Source organism: Rhinopithecus roxellana, chromosome 19 (assembly GCF_007565055.1).
Source record: "Rhinopithecus roxellana isolate Shanxi Qingling chromosome 19, ASM756505v1, whole genome shotgun sequence".
Classification (NCBI taxonomy): domain Eukaryota; kingdom Metazoa; phylum Chordata; class Mammalia; order Primates; family Cercopithecidae; genus Rhinopithecus; species Rhinopithecus roxellana.
Genome location: NC_044567.1, coordinates 4,278,002 through 4,297,013, shown reverse-complemented (window position 1 = coordinate 4,297,013; position 19,012 = coordinate 4,278,002). Strand labels below are relative to the sequence as shown.

The window sequence follows — 19,012 nt, the reverse complement described above, 5'->3', positions numbered from 1 at the left end:
TAAATGCTTGATTCTTTTTCTTTATTTACTAATTTTCAAGATAATGAATTGGTTCCCTATCATCCTTTGAAGGTGATCATTTAGAAAATTATAATTAATGGCTGGGCGCGGTGGCTCACGCCTGTAATCCCAGCCCTTTGGGAGGCTGAGGCGGGCGGATTATGAGGTCAGGAGATTGAGACCATCCTGGCTAACACGGTGAAACCCCATCTTTACTAAAAATACAAAAAATTAGCTGGACCTCGTGGCGGGCGCCTGTTGTCCCAGCTACTCGGGAGGCTGAGGCAGGAGAATGGCATGAATCTGGGAGGCAGAGCTTGCAGTGAGCTGAGATCATGCCACTGCACTCCAGCCTGGGCAACAGAGCAAGACTCCGTCTCAAAAAAAAAAGAAAGAAAAATAATATATATATATATTTTTTATCATATATATATATGTGATTAATTCAGCCAGGTGCAGTGACTCACACCTGTAATCCAGCACTTTGGGAGGCCAAGGCAATTGGATCACCTGAGGTCAGGAGTTGGAGACCAGCCTGGCCAATATGGCAAAACCTTGTCTCTACTAAAAATATAAAAAATTAGCCGGGCGTGGTGGCACGTGCCTGTAATCCCAGCTGCTTGGGAGGCAGGGGCAGGAGAATCGCTTGAACTCAGGAGTCAGAGGTTGCAGTGAGCCGAGATCGCGCCACTGTCCTCTAGCCTGGGTGACAGAGAGACACTGTGTCTCAAAAAAATATATATTTTATATATATATATTTATATAAATATATATAAAATTCATGGAATTAAACATACTTAATGGCTTTCTTTCTTTTTTTTTTTTTTTTTTTTGAGACGGAGTCTCGCTGTCGCCCAGGCTGGAGTGCAGTGGCCAGATCTCAGCTCACTGCAAGCTCTGCCTCCCGGGTTTATGCCATTCTCCTGCCTCAGCCTCCCGAGTAGCTGGGACTACAGGCGCCCGCCACCTCGCCTGGCTAGTTTTTTGTATTTTCTAGTAGAGACGGGGTTTCACCATGTTAGCCAGGATGGTCTCGATCTCCTGACCTCGTGATCCGCCCGTCTCGGCCTCCCAAAGTGCTGGGATTACAGGCTTGAGCCACCACGCCCGGCCGGCTTTCTTATTTTTTTTGAGACAGAGTCTCGCTCTGTCACCCAGGCTAGAGTGCAGTGGCACGATCTCGGCTCACTGCAACCTCCAACTCCCGGGTTCAAGTGATTCTCCTGCCCCAGCCTCCCATGTAGCTGAGATTACAGGCACGTGCCACCACGCCTGGCTAATTTTTTTGTATTTTTAGTAGAGATGGGGTTTCGCTATGTTGGCCAGGCTGGTCTCAAACTCCTGATCTCAGGTGATCCAACTGCCTCGGCCTCCCACAGTGCTAGGATTATAGGCATAGGCGTGAACCACCATGCCTGGCCCACTTAATGCCTTTAATTCATTACAGTTACAATTATTGAAGCTCGTATTGTCTCACCTTTGGCCAGCAGAAGGCTCTTCATGTTGGGGTATTTCTTTCTCCCTCTTTCCCTCCCTTCCTTCCTTGCTTTTATCTAACAGTTTTATTGAGATATAATGCACATAACATGAAATTCACCCATCTAAAATGTGTCATTCAAAGCCAAGGAAGGTAGATTGCTTGAGCCTAGGGGTTCAAGTCCAGCCTGGGCAACATGGCGCGAAACCCCATCTTGATAAAAAAAAAAAAAAAAAAAAAAAAAAAAAACATAAATTAGCTAGAAGCGGTGGTGGGCACCTGCAGTCCCAGTTCCAGCTACTCAGGAGGCCAAGGCAGGAGAATTGCTTGAACCCAGGAGGCAGAGGTTGCAGTAAGCTGAGAACACACCACTGCACTTCATCCTGGGCAACAGAGAGCAAGACTGTGTCTCAAGAAAAAAATAAAATACTGTGCAGTGCAGTGGTTTTTAGTATATTCACAGAGTTGTACAACAATCACCACAATCAATTTTAGAATGTTTTCATCACACCAAAATGAAAACCTTGGACTATTAGCAGTTACTCCCTATTCCCTCTACCTCCTGGCCCCTACCAACCACTGATCTGTTTTCCGTTTCTATGGTTTTGACTATTTGGTACATTTCACATAAATGGAATCATACAATATTTTTGTCTTGTTTCTTTTACTTAGCATAATGTTTTCAGAGTTCACCAGTGTCATAGCATGTGTCAGCACTGCATTCCTTTTTATGACTAACATCCCACTCTGTATATACCACATATTGTTTCTCCATTCTTTAGGTTGTTTGCACTTTTTGGCTATTATGAGATAAATAATGCTGCTTTGAACATTCATGTACAGCTGTTTATGTGAATATCTTTTCAATTCTCTTGGAGATATTCCTAGGCATGAAATTGCTGGGTCATATGGTAATCCCATGTTTAACCCCATGCCAGACTCCCAAAACAACTGCACCCAAGACTTTGTTATTGTCCATCTTTTTTAATATAGCCTTCCTAGTGAGTATGAAGTGGTATTTCATTGTGGCTTTGATTTGCATTGCCCTAATGACTAATGACATCTTTTCATCTGCTTATTGACTGTTGTGTCTCTGTTCACATCCTTTGCTCATTTTGTAATTGAGCTGTTTGTCTTCTTATTGAGTTATGAGTTCTTCACAGGCTGGGCATGGTGCCTATAAGCCCAGTACTTAGGGAGGCCAGGGCAGGAGGATTGCTTGAGCCCAGGAGCTCAAGATCTGCCTGGGAGACACTGTCTCTACAAAAAATTTAAAAATTAGCCCAGTGTGGTGATGCATGCCTGTCGTCCCAGCTACTTGGAAGACTAAGATGGGAAGATTGCTTGAGCCCAGGAGGTGGAGGTTGCAGTGAGCCGAGATCACGCCACTGCACTCCAGCTTTTATTTTATCTCAAAATAAATAAATAAATATCTTTATATATTCTGGATACAAGTCCCTTGTCAGATATGATTTACAAATATTTTCTCCCATTCTGTGGGTTGTCTTTTTACTTTCTTGATGGTGTTCTTTGAAGCATGAAGGATTTTGATGAGTTCCTATTCCTACTTACCTGTTTTTTTTTTTTTTGCTTGTTATATTTAGAAAAGTTTGCCTAACCAAAGGCAATGGAGCTTAATGCCTATATATTCTTCTAGGAGACTTAAACTTTTAGCTTTTACATTAGGTCTACTATCCATTTTGAGTTAATTTTTGTTTTTTCAATTTTTTTTGCTTGGTGTATATATATATATATATATATAGAGAGAGAGAGAGAGAGAGAGAGAGAGAGACGGAGTGTGTCTCTCTCCCTGTCACCCAGGCTGGAGTGCAGTGGCACAATCTTGGCTCACCACAACCTCTGCCTCCTGGCCTCAAGTGATCCTCCCACCTCAGTCGCCCAAAGAGCTGGGATTACAGGTGTGAGCCACTGTACCCAGCCTTGAATTTTTGTGTATGGCATGAGAAAGGAGTCCAACTTTACTCTTTTTATTCAGTTCTAGCACTATTTTTTGAAAAGATATTCTTTCCCCATTGAATTGTCTTGGCATCCTTGTTGAAATCAGTTGATGGTAACTGTGAAGGTTAATTTCCAGACTCAGTTCTATTCCATTGAGCTGTATGTCCATCCTTATGCCATTACTGTCTTGATTCCTATAGTTTTGTAGTAAGTTTTGAGATGGAAAAGTGTGAGTCTTCCAACTTTGTTGTTTTTCAAGATGGTTTTGGCTATTTTGGGTTTCTTGCATTTCCATATGAATTTTAGGATCAGATTGTCAATTTCTGCAAAGAAGCCTACTGAGATTTTAATACCCTTTAATACCCCGGTGTTGGCAAGAGTGTGGAGTTGAGTCTGTACATCAATTTGGGGTGTATTGACATGTTATTATTAACAACATATTAAGAATTAACAACAATATTAAGTCTTCTGATCCATAGACATAGGCTGTCTTTCTGCTTATTTAGGTCTTTTTAAAACTCTGGGCCAGGCGCGGTGGCTCAAGCCTGTAATCCCAGCACTTTGGGAGGCCAAGACGGGTGGATCACGAGGTCAGGAGATCGAGACCATCCTGGCTAACATGGTGAAACCCCGTCTCTACTAAAAATACAAAAAACTAGCCGGGCGAGGTGGCGGGTGCCTGTAGTCCCAGCTACTTTGGAGGCTGAGGCAGGAGAATGGCGTAAACCCAGGAGGCGGAGCTTGCAGTGAGCTGAGGTCCGGCCACTGCACTCCAGCCCGGGCAACAGAGCAAGACTCCGTCTCAAAAAAAAAAAAAAAAAAAAACAACTCTGAACAATGTTTTGTATTTTTTCTTTTGTTTTTCCTTCCTTCCTTCCTTCCTTCCTTCCTTCCTTCCTTCCTTCCCTCCCTCCCTCCCTCCCTCCCTCCCTCCCTCCCTCCCTCCCTCCTTCCTTCCTTCCTTCCTTCCTCTTTCTTTCTGTCTTTCAGTCTTTTTTTTTTTTTTTGTCCCACTATCATCCAGTCTGGTGTGCAGTGGTGCCATCATGGCTCACTACAGCCTCTACCTCCCTGGCTCAATCTGCCCTCCACTTCAGCCTCCTGTGTAACTGGGACTATAGGCGCACACAACCATGCTCTGCTAATCTTTATATTTTTAGTAGAGATGTGGTCTCACCACGTTGCCCAGGCTGGTCTCTAACCCTTTGGCTCAAGCCATCCACCTGCCTCCGCCTCCCAAAGTGCTGGAATTATAGGTATGAGCCACTGTGCCTGGCCCGTATTTTTTCATAATGTAAGTTTTTTTTTTTTTTTTTTTGAGACGGAGTCTCGCTCTGTCGCCCAGGCTGGAGTGCAATGGCCGGATCTCAGCTCACTGCAAGCTCCGCCCCCCGGGTTTACACCATTCTCCTGCCTCAGCCTCCCAAGTAGCTGGGACTACAGGCGCCCGCCACCTCGCCCGGCTAGTTTTTTTGTATTTTTTAGTAGAGACAGGGGTTTCACCGTGTTAGCCAGGATGGTCTCGATCTCCTGACCTCGTGATCTGCCCGTCTCGGCCTCCCAAAGTGCTGGGATTACAGGCTTGAGCCACCGCGCCCGGCCCATAATATAAGTTTTGTACTTCTTCTGTTAAATTTATTTTTTAGTATTTGTTTTTGATCCTATTGTAAATTGCTTTCTTAATTTTAATTATTTTTGGATTTTGGATTTTTTATAGCTAGAATATAGAAATTTAATTGCTTTTTGCATATTCATCTTATATCCTGTAACCTTGCATAACTCATTTTTTAGTTCTAATATGTATTTCTTTTTAAATTTTGAAATAACGTGTATGTGATAAAAAGGTAAAATAAGGCCAGGCGCGGTGGCTCAAGCCTGTAATCCCAGCACTTTGGGAGGCCGAGACGGGTGGATCACGAGGTCAGGAGATCGAGACCATCCTGCCTAACACGGTGAAACCCCGTCTCTACTAAAAATACAAAAAACTAGCCAGGCGAGGTGGCGGGCGCCTGTAGTCCCAGCTACTCGGGAGGCTGAGGCAGGAGAATGGCGGGAACCTGGGAGGCGGAGCTTGCAGTGAGCTGAGATCGGGCCACTGCACCCCAGCCTGGGCGACAGAGCGAGACTCCGTCTCAAAAAAAAAAAAAAAACGCTTGAGTTAAATATATTCAAGGAAAAATTCATGTGTGAGTTCTTTTTTTCTTTTAATGGAGAGGACCAACCATGTGGCTGCAGGAGAACAGTAGGGCTTCAAAATACAAGACTTAGTTTTGAAGGGGTGGGAGTGCCAGGCAGAGGACTAGGAGAGGCTGGTCATGAACCAGAGTGCTGTGTCCTGGACAACCTCCTTGTTAGATGGGCAGAGGTGTAGGCACTCTAGAGACCCTCCTGGAGAACCCTGCTGAGAGGTTCCTCGGCTATGGTAGAGCCACTGATAATTCTTCCTTAGGGCAAGTGTTCAAGGCAGGCCAACTTTATTGGCTCCATGCCGCAGCAAGTTCTCTAAGCTCAGTGGGCCTCAGTTTCTTTATATGTGAAATGGGGATGGTGGTGTTTGCCTCAAAGTATAGTTTTAAAGACTAAATAACTTATCATTATTACTATTTTTTTTTTAGAGACAGGGTCATGCTCTGTCACCCAGGCTGGAGTGCAGTAGCAGCAATCTTGGCTCACTGTAGCCTCGAGTTCCTGGCCTCAAGTGATCTTTCCTCCTTGGTCTCCCAAAGTACTAGGATTATAGGCATGTGCCACTGCACCTAGCCTGTGTATGTTTTTAAGATGAGCTTACTTGTTCAGTAACAATAAAATAATATATTTTGATTTCTTTTTTTTTCCCCAGAAAGTCTATTGTCAGTGATCATGAAAAAGCTTTGGGATGCAGTGTGCAAGCCTTCATTTGTTTTGTTTTCATGCCTTCAAACAAAATTTTAAAACCATCTGGGCCTGGCACGGTGGCTCACACCTGTAATCCCAGCACTTTGGGAGGCTGAAGCAGGTGGATCACCCAAGGTCAGGAGTTCGAGACCAACCTAGTCAACATGGTGAAACCCCGTCTCTACTAAAAATACAAATATTAGCTGGGCACGATGGCAGGCGCCTGTAATCCCAGCTACTCGGGAGGCTAAGGCAGGAGAATCGCTTGAACCTAAGAGTTGGAGCTTGCAATGAGCCGAAATCACGCCACTGCACTCCAGCCTGGGCAGCAAGAGCAAGATGCCGTCTTAAACAAACAAATAAACAAAAAAACTGTTTGGGGCCGGGCGCGGTGGCTCAAGCCTGTAATCCCAGCACTTTGGGAGGCCGAGACGGGCGGATCATGAGGTCAGGAGATCAAGACCATCCTGGCGAACACGGTGAAACCCCGTCTCTACTAAAAAATACAAAAAACTAGCCGGGCGAGGTGGCGGGCGCCTGTAGTCCCAGCTACTCGGGAGGCTGAGGCAGGAGAATGGCGGGAACCCGGGAGGCGGAGCTTGCAGTGAGCTGAGATCGGGCCACTGCACTCCAGCCTGGGCGACAGAGCGAGACTCCGTCTCAAAAAAAAAAAAAAAAAAAAAAAAACTGTTTGAACTTAAACCCCAATAATAGTAGATATTTTATTTTCCAATCAGTTGTGTTTACAGAATTGTCTACAGAATGTCTTTTGATATGACAATGGCTGAGAATTCTTTGACAGGTTTTGCAACTCAGATTATTTCTCAGAGAATCTTGTTTACCTTCCATAGCGCCTTTGTTTACTGAAAGCAAAATATTCTTTGTTCCCTTGAACCCCAGTGTTGCTGCCATTCTGGATGTCTCTGTGCTGTGGCGTGGGGCCCTTTTTGGGGTGGGATATAGCCTGCTAATACATAAGGAGGTGGTACTCCCATTGAGTCTATTTGGCATCAATCAGCAGGCAGGTTTGCACTGAGTAGTACTAATCCCAGCTTGCCCAAGCTATTGTGGTTGTTGTTCTTTTAAAAGCATCATCTTTTTTTGGTTTCCTGGCCTAAAATTTCAGAAGCGGGAAGTGGGGGTTGTGGATGGTGAGTATAAGAGGGGCTAAACCTGGTTGTCCTGGCTTGAAGTAATAGCAGGAATAATAGGCTTGTCAACTTTGATCCCAGCTGTTATATTCTACTTACCAGCCTCTCTGCTGAACCAATTGGAATTTGGTGGGGACTCCTCTGAACGGCTTTTCTGAGTCCTCACTTTCAGGATACTGGTAGATGTGTCCAACAAGTATCTCCCATTCCCAGCAGGGATCCTTTTGATTCTTGGCCTTCCCAAGAGCCTCAGGCCTGGGACTGGCCACTTCGGTCCAAGCAGTGTCTCTAGTTTGGCATCATTGGACTACTCGAAGGAGCAGGACTCTCAGCTGTTATGAGTGATGCTAGAAGCCAGGCACAGTGGCTCACGCCTATAATCCTAGCACTTTGGGAGGCCGAGGCAGGTGGATTGCTTGAGCCCAGGAGTTTGAGACTAGCCTGGGCAACACAGGGAAACCCCGTCTCTACTAAAAATACAAAAATTAGCTGGGTATAGTGGCATGCACCTGTGGTCCCAGCTACTCAGGAGGCTGAGGCAGGAGGATTTCTTGAGTCTGGGAGGTCAAGGCTGCAGTGAGCTGAGATTGGGCCACTGCACTCCAGCCTGGGTGACAGAACGAGACCCTGTCTCCAAAACAAACAAACAAACAAAAAAAACCACTCACACACACAAAAGTGATGCTAGGGAGGCCTTTGGCAGAGAATAGACTTCCTTAAGTGTGAATGTGGTGGTGGTTCTTCTGGAAATGGAAATCAACAGCCCTTTGTGGAGGGGCTTTTGCACAGAATACATATATGAACCATAAAGAAGTCCCATTTCCTCTCTCTAGGTTCTCTTCATACAAGAAATGGTAGTTAGCTCCATTGTTTCCTCTGAATATTTTCCTTTGTTTTCTTTCTTGAAGGATTGCCACCAACTCCTGTCCAGCTGCTCTATCCAGTGTCCCGATTCAGCAATGTCAAATCCCTCCAGCACCTTTGCAGATTCCGGATACGACAGCTCGTCAGGATAGATCACATCCCAGATCTCCCACTGCCTAAGTACAATGGGGTTCTTAGGGTTGGGACAGGAATGAGTAAGGGGGTTGTGGGGAGGTAACAAATTCCAGTGAGGCCTGCAAGCTACCTTCACAGGCAGAGTCTGGCATAAAATATTTGCAGACATCATTCTTTCACATTTCCTATGTCTTAGCACCTAACTTTAGAACTGTCATATTGCAGCCAGAGGGAGGAAGGTGTGTGTGTCAGCCTCCCTTCTGCAGTCTCTGTGAAGAATAGAGTAGAAGTGGTAAGGGTAAGGAAGACAGAACTATAATAACTGAGAAAATGGAAATTGTGTTAGGTCTCTACCATGTAGGGAATGAAGAAGAGTTGAACAAAGGAGTTACTTCTTTTATATTTTGCATAAAAACCTTTTGTGTATATCCCTCATCTGTTTTTCACAGACCTCTGATCTCTTATATCCGAAAGTTCTACTACTATGATCCTCAGGAAGAGGTATACCTGTCTCTAAAGGAAGCGCAGCTCATTTCCAAACAGAAGCAAGAGGTGGAACCCTCCACGTAGCGAGGGGCTCCCTGCTGGTCACCACCAAGGGTATGAGCTCTCCGCCTCACTGCCCAGCCACATTTCTTACTGGGCAGTCATCACCATGCATTGAGCCTTGGGCCCCCTCCCTGCATCTCCCAACATGGATAGCCCCGATCGAAGCATTTGCCCATAGAATGACAAGATCTGACTGTGGAGTCCCCAGGGGCATACACCCCATTTGGGAGAAAAGCAGACAGACATGAAAGACATGAAAGCAGATTGCCAGGAAATGTGCAAGCTAATCACTGAATGTGAGCAAGGAGGGGGACACCCAAGTGTAGCTAAGAGTGCAGCCTCTGGCAAGGAGAGGGTAATTGAAAAAAATAAAAAGAAGAGTGCAGCCTCCTCTCATAGGGACTTGGGCTGATCTCCCTGATACCACACAATTGGCATATAAAGCAGGAAGCTAAAGGGAAAGGAAACTTCATCAAAGAGAACACAAACATGCCTTTAATTGCAACAGGCATGCACTTCAGTGAGACTCCACCATGTCCCACAGCTTGGAATATGGGGATGAAGAAAAACAGCCCACTCTTCTATTTAGAGTTCCATTTGGGCCATTACAAAGTAAATTATTGAAGAGAATAAGTGAATTAACTAAGGAGTTCATTTATCTACGAGGCTCTTCTCCCATCATTACACAGTTCTACTCATTTATTTTCCCATAAAATATCTTGCAATACTGGTTTGTGCAGATGAATTCCAGTTAGTCTTTTAAATTGCACTAAAGTGAACATTGTGGGGCCAAGTTCCTGAGTAGGGAACACAGTTGCCAGGGAGCCATGACTTTGGTGGTGGTGGTGACAAGCAAGATTGACTGCCAGTGTGCAATGACTGCTTTCTTCTGGTGTGAATCCTGGAGTAGATGTACAGTCTTATCATTTCTTCAATTATATGCAAATTGTATGCCTTTGGAAGTGACTAAACATCTAATGTCTGGTGTCTAGGTGGATTTCTCTGCATGATGGCTTTGCACTTGAGATTAGGCTGAGAGGTAGAGAGAGCACTAGGGAAGTCCACCTACCTGACTACCCTTGAAGAGTAATTAGGCCATTCAGTTAGAGGACCACGTCTGTGGGTGCAGTGCTGTAGAAGAACCCACATAAACAGGGAGCACATTCAGAGAAGGGCCTTGTAGCATTGGAGAGCTCAAACTTCATCATATAGGAATAAATGGCCTAGAAAGAAATGTGATTAACCTGGAGCATGGAGGTTTTAGGGAGGGAGAGCTGAAAGATGCATTTGATGGGTTTTCCTGAGAAAGAGAGTGATTAACCTCCTCTCTGTGGTTCCAGTGGGGAGGAAGTTCAGCATTACGCTTATTCTTTGCCACAGGCAACAATCCTGATGTCACAGCAAAAAGAGATCCTGAGAGTTCAGTTCAAACCTTTGCCAGTGCATGACTGCTCCCAACACTCAAGACAAGTGGCTCCCCACCGGCCTGTTCCTGATCATGCCACACCCTTTCCAGCTGAGGCAGGGCCTTTATACCTGTAGGTCCCCTTGCCCAGAATGCTCTGGTCCAAGGCCCTCCCATATCACAGCAAAAAGAGACATGGACAAGGACCAAAATGAATGTAGTTACAAGGAACTAGATTTCAGTCCAACGTTAGAAGAACCTTTTTAACAGAGAGGTCCAAAACTGGGATGCTTTTCCTCAAGAGCTTCCATTCAGCAGATAGCTGTATATTTGTATTTGTTTGGGACCCAGTGTGAATTGAGAATAGAGTGCTGAGCAAAGCAAAGGCCGTGTTCTCACTAAGCTTCCCTTCTAAGGAAAGACAGGCAACAAACACGAACATAAATGAATGGGCTAATTTCAGGTGACTGTACAGTGTTGTGAGGAAAATAAAACTGGGTAAAGTTTAGTGATTAGTGGTGGGGTACTCCTCTAGTTTAGATAGTCAGGGAGAGACTTGCAAGGAGGTGCCATTTCAGCTGAAACCGGAATATCAAGGAGCCAGCCATGGGAGTGCCTTGGAACAGAACATTCTGGGCAAGGGGACCTAGAGGTATAAAGGCCCTGCCTCAGCTGAGAGGGACGTGGCATGATCAGGAACAGGCCAGTGGGTAGCCATTTGTCTTGAGTGTTGGGGGCAGTCATATATTGGCAAAGGTTTGAACTGAACTCCCAGGATCCCTTTTTGCTGTGACATCAGGATGGATACCTGTGGCAAAGAATAAGCATAATGCTGAACTTGCTCCTGCTGTAGACCCTAGGAGCCCTGGATAGGGGGGGATGTAACACTTCCCAAGGGAAAGGTCTTTTTTTTTTTTTTTTTTTGAGATGGGGTTTTGCTCTTGTTGCCCAGGGTGGAGCGTGATGGTGTGATCTTGGCTCACTGCAACCTCCATCTCCTGGGTTCAAGGCAATTCTCACACCTCAGCCTCCCAAGTAGCTGGGATTATAGGTCTGCACCACCACACCCAGCTAATTTTGTATTTTTAGTAGAGATGGTGTTTCTCCATGTTCGTCAGGTGGGTCTTGAACTCCTGACCTCACTCAAGTGATCCACCCACCTTGGCCTCCCAAAGTTCTGGGATTACAGGCATGAGCCACTGTGCCACGTCGGGAAAGGTCTTTAGGGTATGAAATTTGTATGACTTCTGGTTGTTCAGACTGATTTTAATTTGGGAGTTCTGAATGGCCTACTTGGTCTATGTGTGCTGTTACCTGTGGAATTTCATGCCAGGGGGTTTGGAGTCAGACTACAGAGTAATGGCAAGAACAGTGCCTGTCTCAAGTCGGAAGGTGGACGCAACAGTGGCCTTTGTGATTCTGTGTCAGCCCTGTCCAGTTGACAGAAGCTGCAGAAATACAGAGCTCTCTGACCAGGCATGGTGGCTCACGTCTGTAATCCCAGCAGTTTGGGAGGCTGAAGCGGGCAGATCACAAGGTCAGGAGTTTGAGACCAGCCTGGCCAACATGGTGAAGCCCTGTCTCTACTAAAAATACAAAAATTAGCCAGGCGCAGTGGCACATGCCTGTCCAGCTACTTGGGAGGCTGAGGCAGGAGAATCGCTTGAACCCAGGAAGCGGAGATTGCAGTGAGCCAAGATCATGCCATTGCACTCCAGCCTGGGTGACAGAGCGAGACTCCGTCTCAAACAAAACAAAACAAAAAAAGAAATATAGAGTTCTTTCTAGGCAGGTTCAAAAGGGATTACTCCAGGGGCTCACTTCCCTTTTCAGTCCCTAGAGCAATTGAGCCTCAGGGAAAAAGTAGGTAGGAAACGAAGGGGTTAGGGAAAAGGAAAGAGAGAATTTATGCAATGTGGTAGGATATATTTATTAGTTATTTCAGGACCTTGTTTTGTCATCCAAGTCATAGGCTGCTCAGGTCCCCCTGACAAAGGCCACTGCTGCATCCCTAGTCACATGTGGCCCTCGTGGAAGCATTCAGCTCTCCAGGCTCCATTCTCCTTTTGAGGTGTGTTGCTCCACCTCCAGTGTCTGGCTGTTCTTTCACTCCATTTTGGTTCTATTCTGTTGAACTGTTTTAATTTTTTTTCCTTTTTTACCTAGGCATTTGGTTGCCAAGCTCCAGCTTTGAAGAACCAAATTAAGCTACCATGAAAAGAAGAGGAAAAGTGAGGGAACGGGAAGGTTGGGATTCTCTGTTCAGAGACTTTGGTTCCCCACGCAGCCCTGGGGCTTGGAAGAAGCACATGACTGTACTCTGCGTGGGGCTCCACCTCATACCCACCCCTGGGCATCTTGGGACTGGAGGGGCTCCTTGGAAAACTGGAAGAAGTCTCAACACTGTTTCTTTTTCAGAAGTTTTGTTTTTGATATTTGTATTACTTGATATGGAAAACTCACCTTGAAGGCAGCTGGGGTTTGTGCCCGTTGGATTGAAAGTGGTGTGAAGGGTGAGCAGGTCCAAAGAAGGGGTGGGAGGAGGCGACGGGACGGCCATTCAGCTGGTGCCAAAGGCAGAGTTAGAGTCTATGCCGTGGGCCTGGAAGATGGGAGGAAGGGCCTGAGGTTTGCAAAGGACTGAGAGTTCCTGAGGGAGGGGGAGTCTGCTTCTTGTTGCCATGGGCAGCTGTGGTAGGAGCAGGAGAGAAAGGAGGGTAGGTGGTCTCGAAAAGAATATTGGGCAAAACCTGGCAATTGGCCTTGGCTGGGGGAAGTAGTGACTCCTGCATCCTTTTTTAAGGTTTAGGAATCTGAGTTCAGAAACACCTCTCATGGAAGCTGTACTAGTTGTGATTTACTTAATTCCTTAAGTTCCATGACCTGAAGTTAACCCATTCTTTCTCTGCTCTCAACCCATTCCCCCCTTGAGATAACTGTACGTGTCACTCTGGTCATGGTAACAGCATCCCTATTGCTTCTGCCAGCTGTCAAGGCAATTGTGTTTCTCATCACCTGGGCGGTTCAGAGCCAGTCATGGGCTGCTGAATTTAATGGAGCATGCTTCCAGGTTCTTCATGGCAAACTGTACTCATGACTTAGGAGTCAGTGTTACTTCCATGTGCCTGTCAGCTTGTGAGGGGGAATGTGGAGGAAGGTGAGAAATGAAGCTCCCACAGTTGTGCTCTTCCTAGAGAAAGCTCTCAGAACGCAGCCCTCACAGGATTTCCTTAGGTCAGAGGAGAGCATCGCATCTCATGTTTTTAGGTTTATTACTGCTGTCCCACTTCTGAGATGGGAGGTAGCAAGGGCTTCTATATCTTCCTGTGTTCATTCTAGCAACCCAGACATTTCCAGATCAGATCTTGCTGGTCTCCACTCACTGGAAAGTCTATCAGGTGCCGATTTGAGAGCTGCCTGTCTTCCGGCTCTCAGGAGGAGCGAGCAGAAAAACTCCAATGGTCTTTAATGGTTTCTGCAGCTGGCCATGGCCAATTCATATGACGCTGTGAGTTTGCTTTCTTGTAGAGCTGCTCTGGGGAGAGGTTTGCTATCGAGATGTAACAGTGGAGCTGTTGGGTCTTCATGACTCCTTTGCGTGTGTTCCATGCTTATGGCTGCCTCATCTCACAAGATACTAATGTCAGGTTTGTGGCTTCCTGATGGTTTAGGTGGGGCCCCAGTGTCTTGGTAATTTATAGGACCACCTCATCTGGGAGCATTGCCTTCTTCCTTAGTCCTGCATGTAATAACCAGTCTTCCTCCTTGTAGCTGAACAGGGAGGAAACTTGCACCGTTACCTGACCATGGAGGGGCGGCCCACAAGATGAGCTTTGCACCATAAACACAGCCCACCTCTGATTTGTCATATGGTACCTCTTCTTTTCTAGGCTTCCATGGTAGTATTATCAACTATTACCAATTAAGCAAGATTATGATCACAGAAATTGGCTTAGCATGTGAGTGTTGCCTCATGTGAGAGTACAAGTGATATAACTCGCCATCTTGCAGGAAGTGCCACCCTGATATAGAGCCTGAAGTCTGGAATCCATTGAGATCCTTGGGTGGCGGATATGCAGCCTGGGAGCTTTCTTTTTTTGTTCCTTTTCAACCACTCATAATTTTAAGATTATTTTTTAGTGTGTGTATGCCTGGCTTTGTGCTAGATACTGTAGAAAACAAAAAAGGTAAAAGACGTAATCTGTGGCCTAAGGGAGCTTTTAGGTGACTGCTGCACATCAAGCAGAAAATCAAGGACCATCTAAAGACATTTATAGTAGATAAGATCAGGGTAGACCAGATGGTCTGGGAAAGTTCTGTGCCTCTGAGGTTTTGGGTTGTAGTTAATGGCAGGACAGACAGTGAGATGAGAAACACATGAACAAAAGCAAGGAAACAAATCTGCATGGCATGTACTGAACAGTACACAGCCCTGTTAGAGCAACATGGTTAAAGAATCCTTTCCAGTGCAGTTGTCTAGATGGAAACTTCTCAGCCACCAGGCAGACCTGAGTGCCGAGGGTTTATGCTGGTTAGGTGGAGCCCAAAGCCCAAAGGAGTCAGCAAGGCTTCTGCCCATTGCCAGGGCCTCACTATGGTCAGCTCAGGCCATGTGAGGGAGGCAGAACCTGCACACCCCTTATGTTACTGGGGTTTCTTCTGGAGAACTCATACACTCAGGTACAAAACAAACCAACTGAGGAGGTGTGACCCAACCTCACCACCCACCTTTCTCCTCCTGGGGAGGGTCGTGTTGAACTGTGTCTGTGATCTGTCGGTGCACTGGTCCCAGCCCTGGCTGCAGCCTAGTCCTTCCTCTGTGGAGTGGGCTGCAAAACAGCAGTGCAAGAGGAGACAGGTGTGGGTGTTTGGTGCCTGCATGGGTGGCCTTGCACAGAGCAGTTAGAGGAAGATGAGGAGGAGGCATGGGGCTGGACCAGCTCTCTGGGATGCAGCCTGGTCAGAGAGTAAATGGAGCAGAGGAACAGGTGCAGCAGCTGGGGTAGCACTTGCCCTTCACCTCCCCGACCAGGCCCACCCTTCCTTCACCAGTGCTGTGTAGAGCTCATTTAAATGTATTCCTTTCTAGGTCCGGGCGCGGTGGCTCACGCCTGTAATCCCAGCATTTTGGGAGGCGGAGGTGGGCGGATCACGAGGTCGGGAGTTCAAGACCAGCTTGGCCAAATAGTGAAACCCCATCTCTACTGACATACAAAAATAAGCTGGGCATGGTGACCTGTACTTGTAGTCCCAGCTACTCCGGCGCCTGAGACAAGAGAATCATTTGAACCCAGGAGGCGGAGGTTGCAGTGAGCTGAGATCGCTCCACTACCCTCCAGCCTGGGCGACAGAGCAAGACTCCATCTCAAAAAAAAAAAATTTTTTCTGGTTGTATTTTCAAGTCACAAATTGGAAAAGGCTTACATCTAGAGACCCACTATTGATTGATTTCTAAGTTGTGGGTGGGTGAGACTAGTGGCTTCAGTGCCTGTATAACCCTCACCTGTTTATGACTGATCTACTGTAACCTTCCTCAGGTGGAGAGCCAGTGTGAGCCAGTGACAACTACTGCTACAACTTGCTGTTACTTGAAATTTGTGTGCTATGTTAAGAGCATAGGAGTAGGCGGGTGGGGGTTTTGGTGTGGGCACTAGATAAGGGGGTGGCAGCTGGCTCTTTGGGACCATTGGTGCTGACCTTGGCCTGGTCACCTTTCACTTTACCTAGGTAAAGTGAATGTTACATCCTGGAACCTGAGCCGTGGAGGTGGCACCACCTCCTTGAGGAGAAAGGTGTGGCCAAGGGAAGCTCCCGCATGGCTCCTGCTCCTTCCGCTTCCCTGCATTTCACTTGGGCTAATCATGTAAGCTCCCCTTGAGGTTGGGGATGGTGTGGAGATAGCTGCAGACACCACTGTAACAGACATCCAGGAAGAATTGGGGAGTGGGGGTAATTCTAGTTCCCAGGCCTAGAGGTGAGAGGTGGGAGTAGAACCAGAAGTGCCCTAGAATCCAGCCTTGTCAGCCCTCACCCTGGGGCCCCCAGGAAAGCATGGCATGCTTGAAGCCCTCTGTTCCCTGCAGAAAGTGGGGAGAGGAGGAGCTTTTCCCTTCAGTTAGAGCTTTCCCTTCCCTGCTGCCTCTCTCCCTTAGCTTTGGAGCCCTAAAGTTAGTGGACGAGACACTGGGATAAAGCTCTATGGCTGCTGGAAGGTCTGAGTCTGTGTGTGTGCGTATGCGTATGCGTGTGTGTGTGTGTGTGTGTGTGTGTGTCATTTGCAGAAGTCTTGCTACCAGTTGGGGTGTTAAGAGCATCTCCACTGGGTGGAGACCTGGCATTTGTTTCCACTTTTAAGAGAATGACACGCCCCCTGTCATGTAAGGGAGGAGCTATTGAGTTGGACATTTTCCCTATGGGAATCCTGGGTTTGGTTTGTGGGAAAGGAGGGAATGGAGAAGTGATTTTTATCTCTAATCATCAACACAGCTGTTCTTCCACTGAATTTGTGCTATTGCATACATGTAGCCATCTTTCTTTTCACTGCAGCAGTGTTTATCAGTAGTTCAAAATGATTTATTTGCTCCTGGGGAGTAAAACCTTTTTTATTAAAAAAAGAAAAAAAAAAAAAAGAAGAAAAGTGTGCCCCCCTCCTTCGCCATGATAGCTATAGAATGATTGGGCCACAAAGGTCAAGTCTGCATGTCCCTGTGGTAGACCCTGCTTTCACATTGGAGCCTCCTCGCTCAGCACAAAACAATCGGAGGCCTTGAGAAAATGGAGAGCAAAGTCTTGGGAGCAGTGAAATGGGGGTTGGATCATAGAGACAGGCACTGGGGACTCGGGTACTGCAGTTAGGAAAGTAGCGTAAGGAGTTGTACTGAAAATGTTGATTCTCTAGTCTGCCAGAAAAGGACTTTACATGCAGATTTCATACTGTCTTTGTCCTTTTCATTGCTTCTTGACCTTCCTGGTAGGTGTCGCTCAGTTTCTTCCTGTTTTCCTTCCTGTCCTCTCCACACCTGCTACCTGCTATCCTGTCCCACTCCCATCTACCTCCCGGGAAGCCAGCCCTGCATGCTTAGTTCATGACCTGCTTCACTTCCATTTCATTTCTAGCCATTTCATTTCTAGAGGGTTTAGAGGGGACCTGGAACCGCTCCCTTTGCCTCTCCTGCCCGCTCCTCCTCAATGCCAAGAGGCCTGGAGGGGCAGACAGAAAGCTGCTGGCCACGTGGGAAGACGGGCATGTTTGGTTGCAGCTGGACTGCGATCGTAGTTCCTCCTGGAGATCGAGTGTGAGGAACTTAGGACACTCTTCCTCAGACTCTGGGATCATCACATACCACACTGCCCTGCTCAGAGCTTTGTCCTGAGCTCCCTAACCAGCTCAGGTGGAGCAGAAGCCTGGTCTCACTCCTCCATCTCTGGTGCTCCCTTGGGTGGGGACCTGCCCCTTACTCTTAGGCCCAGAATCTTGTCCAAGGGACAGGTAGGGTCCAGGTGCCACTTTGGGTAGCTGGCTGTTGGAATGCCCAAACTGGTGCTGCCTGTGGCATAGCCACTGCTATACGTTTTTGGTTGTTTTTAAGAAACTCGATGAAGAGGGGTGTCATTCTTGGCTTGGGGTGGTTGCCAATTTTTCACCAGAAAGGGAGCCACCCCCTGCAACCACTTCTGTCCCCGTTAGCCCCCCTCTGACCTCCAAGCCAAAGCGTGGCCTGGCTTTTGTCTTCCCATTTAGTTTTCCTCTTTTGCCCTTCCTTTTGTGCTTAATTTATTAAAATAGTTGCTGTATAATTTATTTTCATAAACTATAAAAAAATACTAAATGGTTAAAATAGACTTGCAGGCCAATCTTAAATGGGGTGGGGAGTCTGAGGGTGGGATGGGGAAAGGGAAAGAGGTTTTGATATAAACAAAACAAATGCACTTTGGGTGTGTTTTGGTATTTTTCTGGGGATAGAGGAGGTGGGGTTAGGGATGTCCCTGTAGATTAGTTCCAGAATGGGGTGTCTGTATATACTGTATTAATAGGCATGTTTGACTCTCATAAAGGGACATTAGTAGCTGCTGCAGGTCCTGTTTGGAAACCCCATGTACAATTCCCAGTTTTTTGTAAGTGTCGGTGCGAGAGACATTTGACTCTTGTGTTTGTATCTCCTTTTTATGATTGCTGTACCTACCCATGTCTTTTTGGGGAGGGGTGAAAAGAGATTTGAAATAAAAATGTTTAGAAATTATTTCATGTTCTTTGGGTTGGTGTTTTTCACTCCCTCTCCCATCTCATGTGACTCCTGATATGCCCCAGTAGGATCTGATGACCCAGCCCTGGGGAATGGGTGATCTTTGTGATGTCAGCCAAGCAGAGTGCACGCAGCACTAGGCTTGTCAGAATTAGAGGTGCTGAAAAATCCCTGAGGCTAATGGCCACTGCTCAGAGCTACCTTCTCCTTCCCTAGGAAGTGCAGGAGCATTGCAGAGAGCTTTCTGCGGCTGAGTGCCTGTGGCCTTTTTGTCTTGGTGAGCAGTAGCGTGGGGCTCTACCTAGGGAGAGTTCATATTTTACCATAGCAGTCATTCCTAGTATTCCCCGTGGCT

The 19,012-nt window shown here is 46.7% G+C and overlaps 1 protein-coding gene across 2 annotated transcripts in view; it reads left to right on the top strand.

Moving 5' to 3' along the window:
* Positions 1-18,654, top strand: part of SOCS7 (suppressor of cytokine signaling 7) — a 53,324-nt gene extending 34,670 nt beyond the window's left edge. For both annotated transcript variants that reach the window (XM_030923704.1, XM_010379354.2), the window contains 3 exons: positions 8,370-8,505; positions 8,910-9,060; positions 12,581-18,654. In XM_030923704.1, coding sequence (XP_030779564.1) covers positions 8,370-8,505; positions 8,910-9,030 — 257 coding nt within the window. In that variant the 3' untranslated portion in view covers positions 9,031-9,060; positions 12,581-18,654. The remainder of the gene's footprint in view (positions 1-8,369; positions 8,506-8,909; positions 9,061-12,580) is intronic.
* Positions 18,655-19,012: the final 358 nt, after the last annotated feature.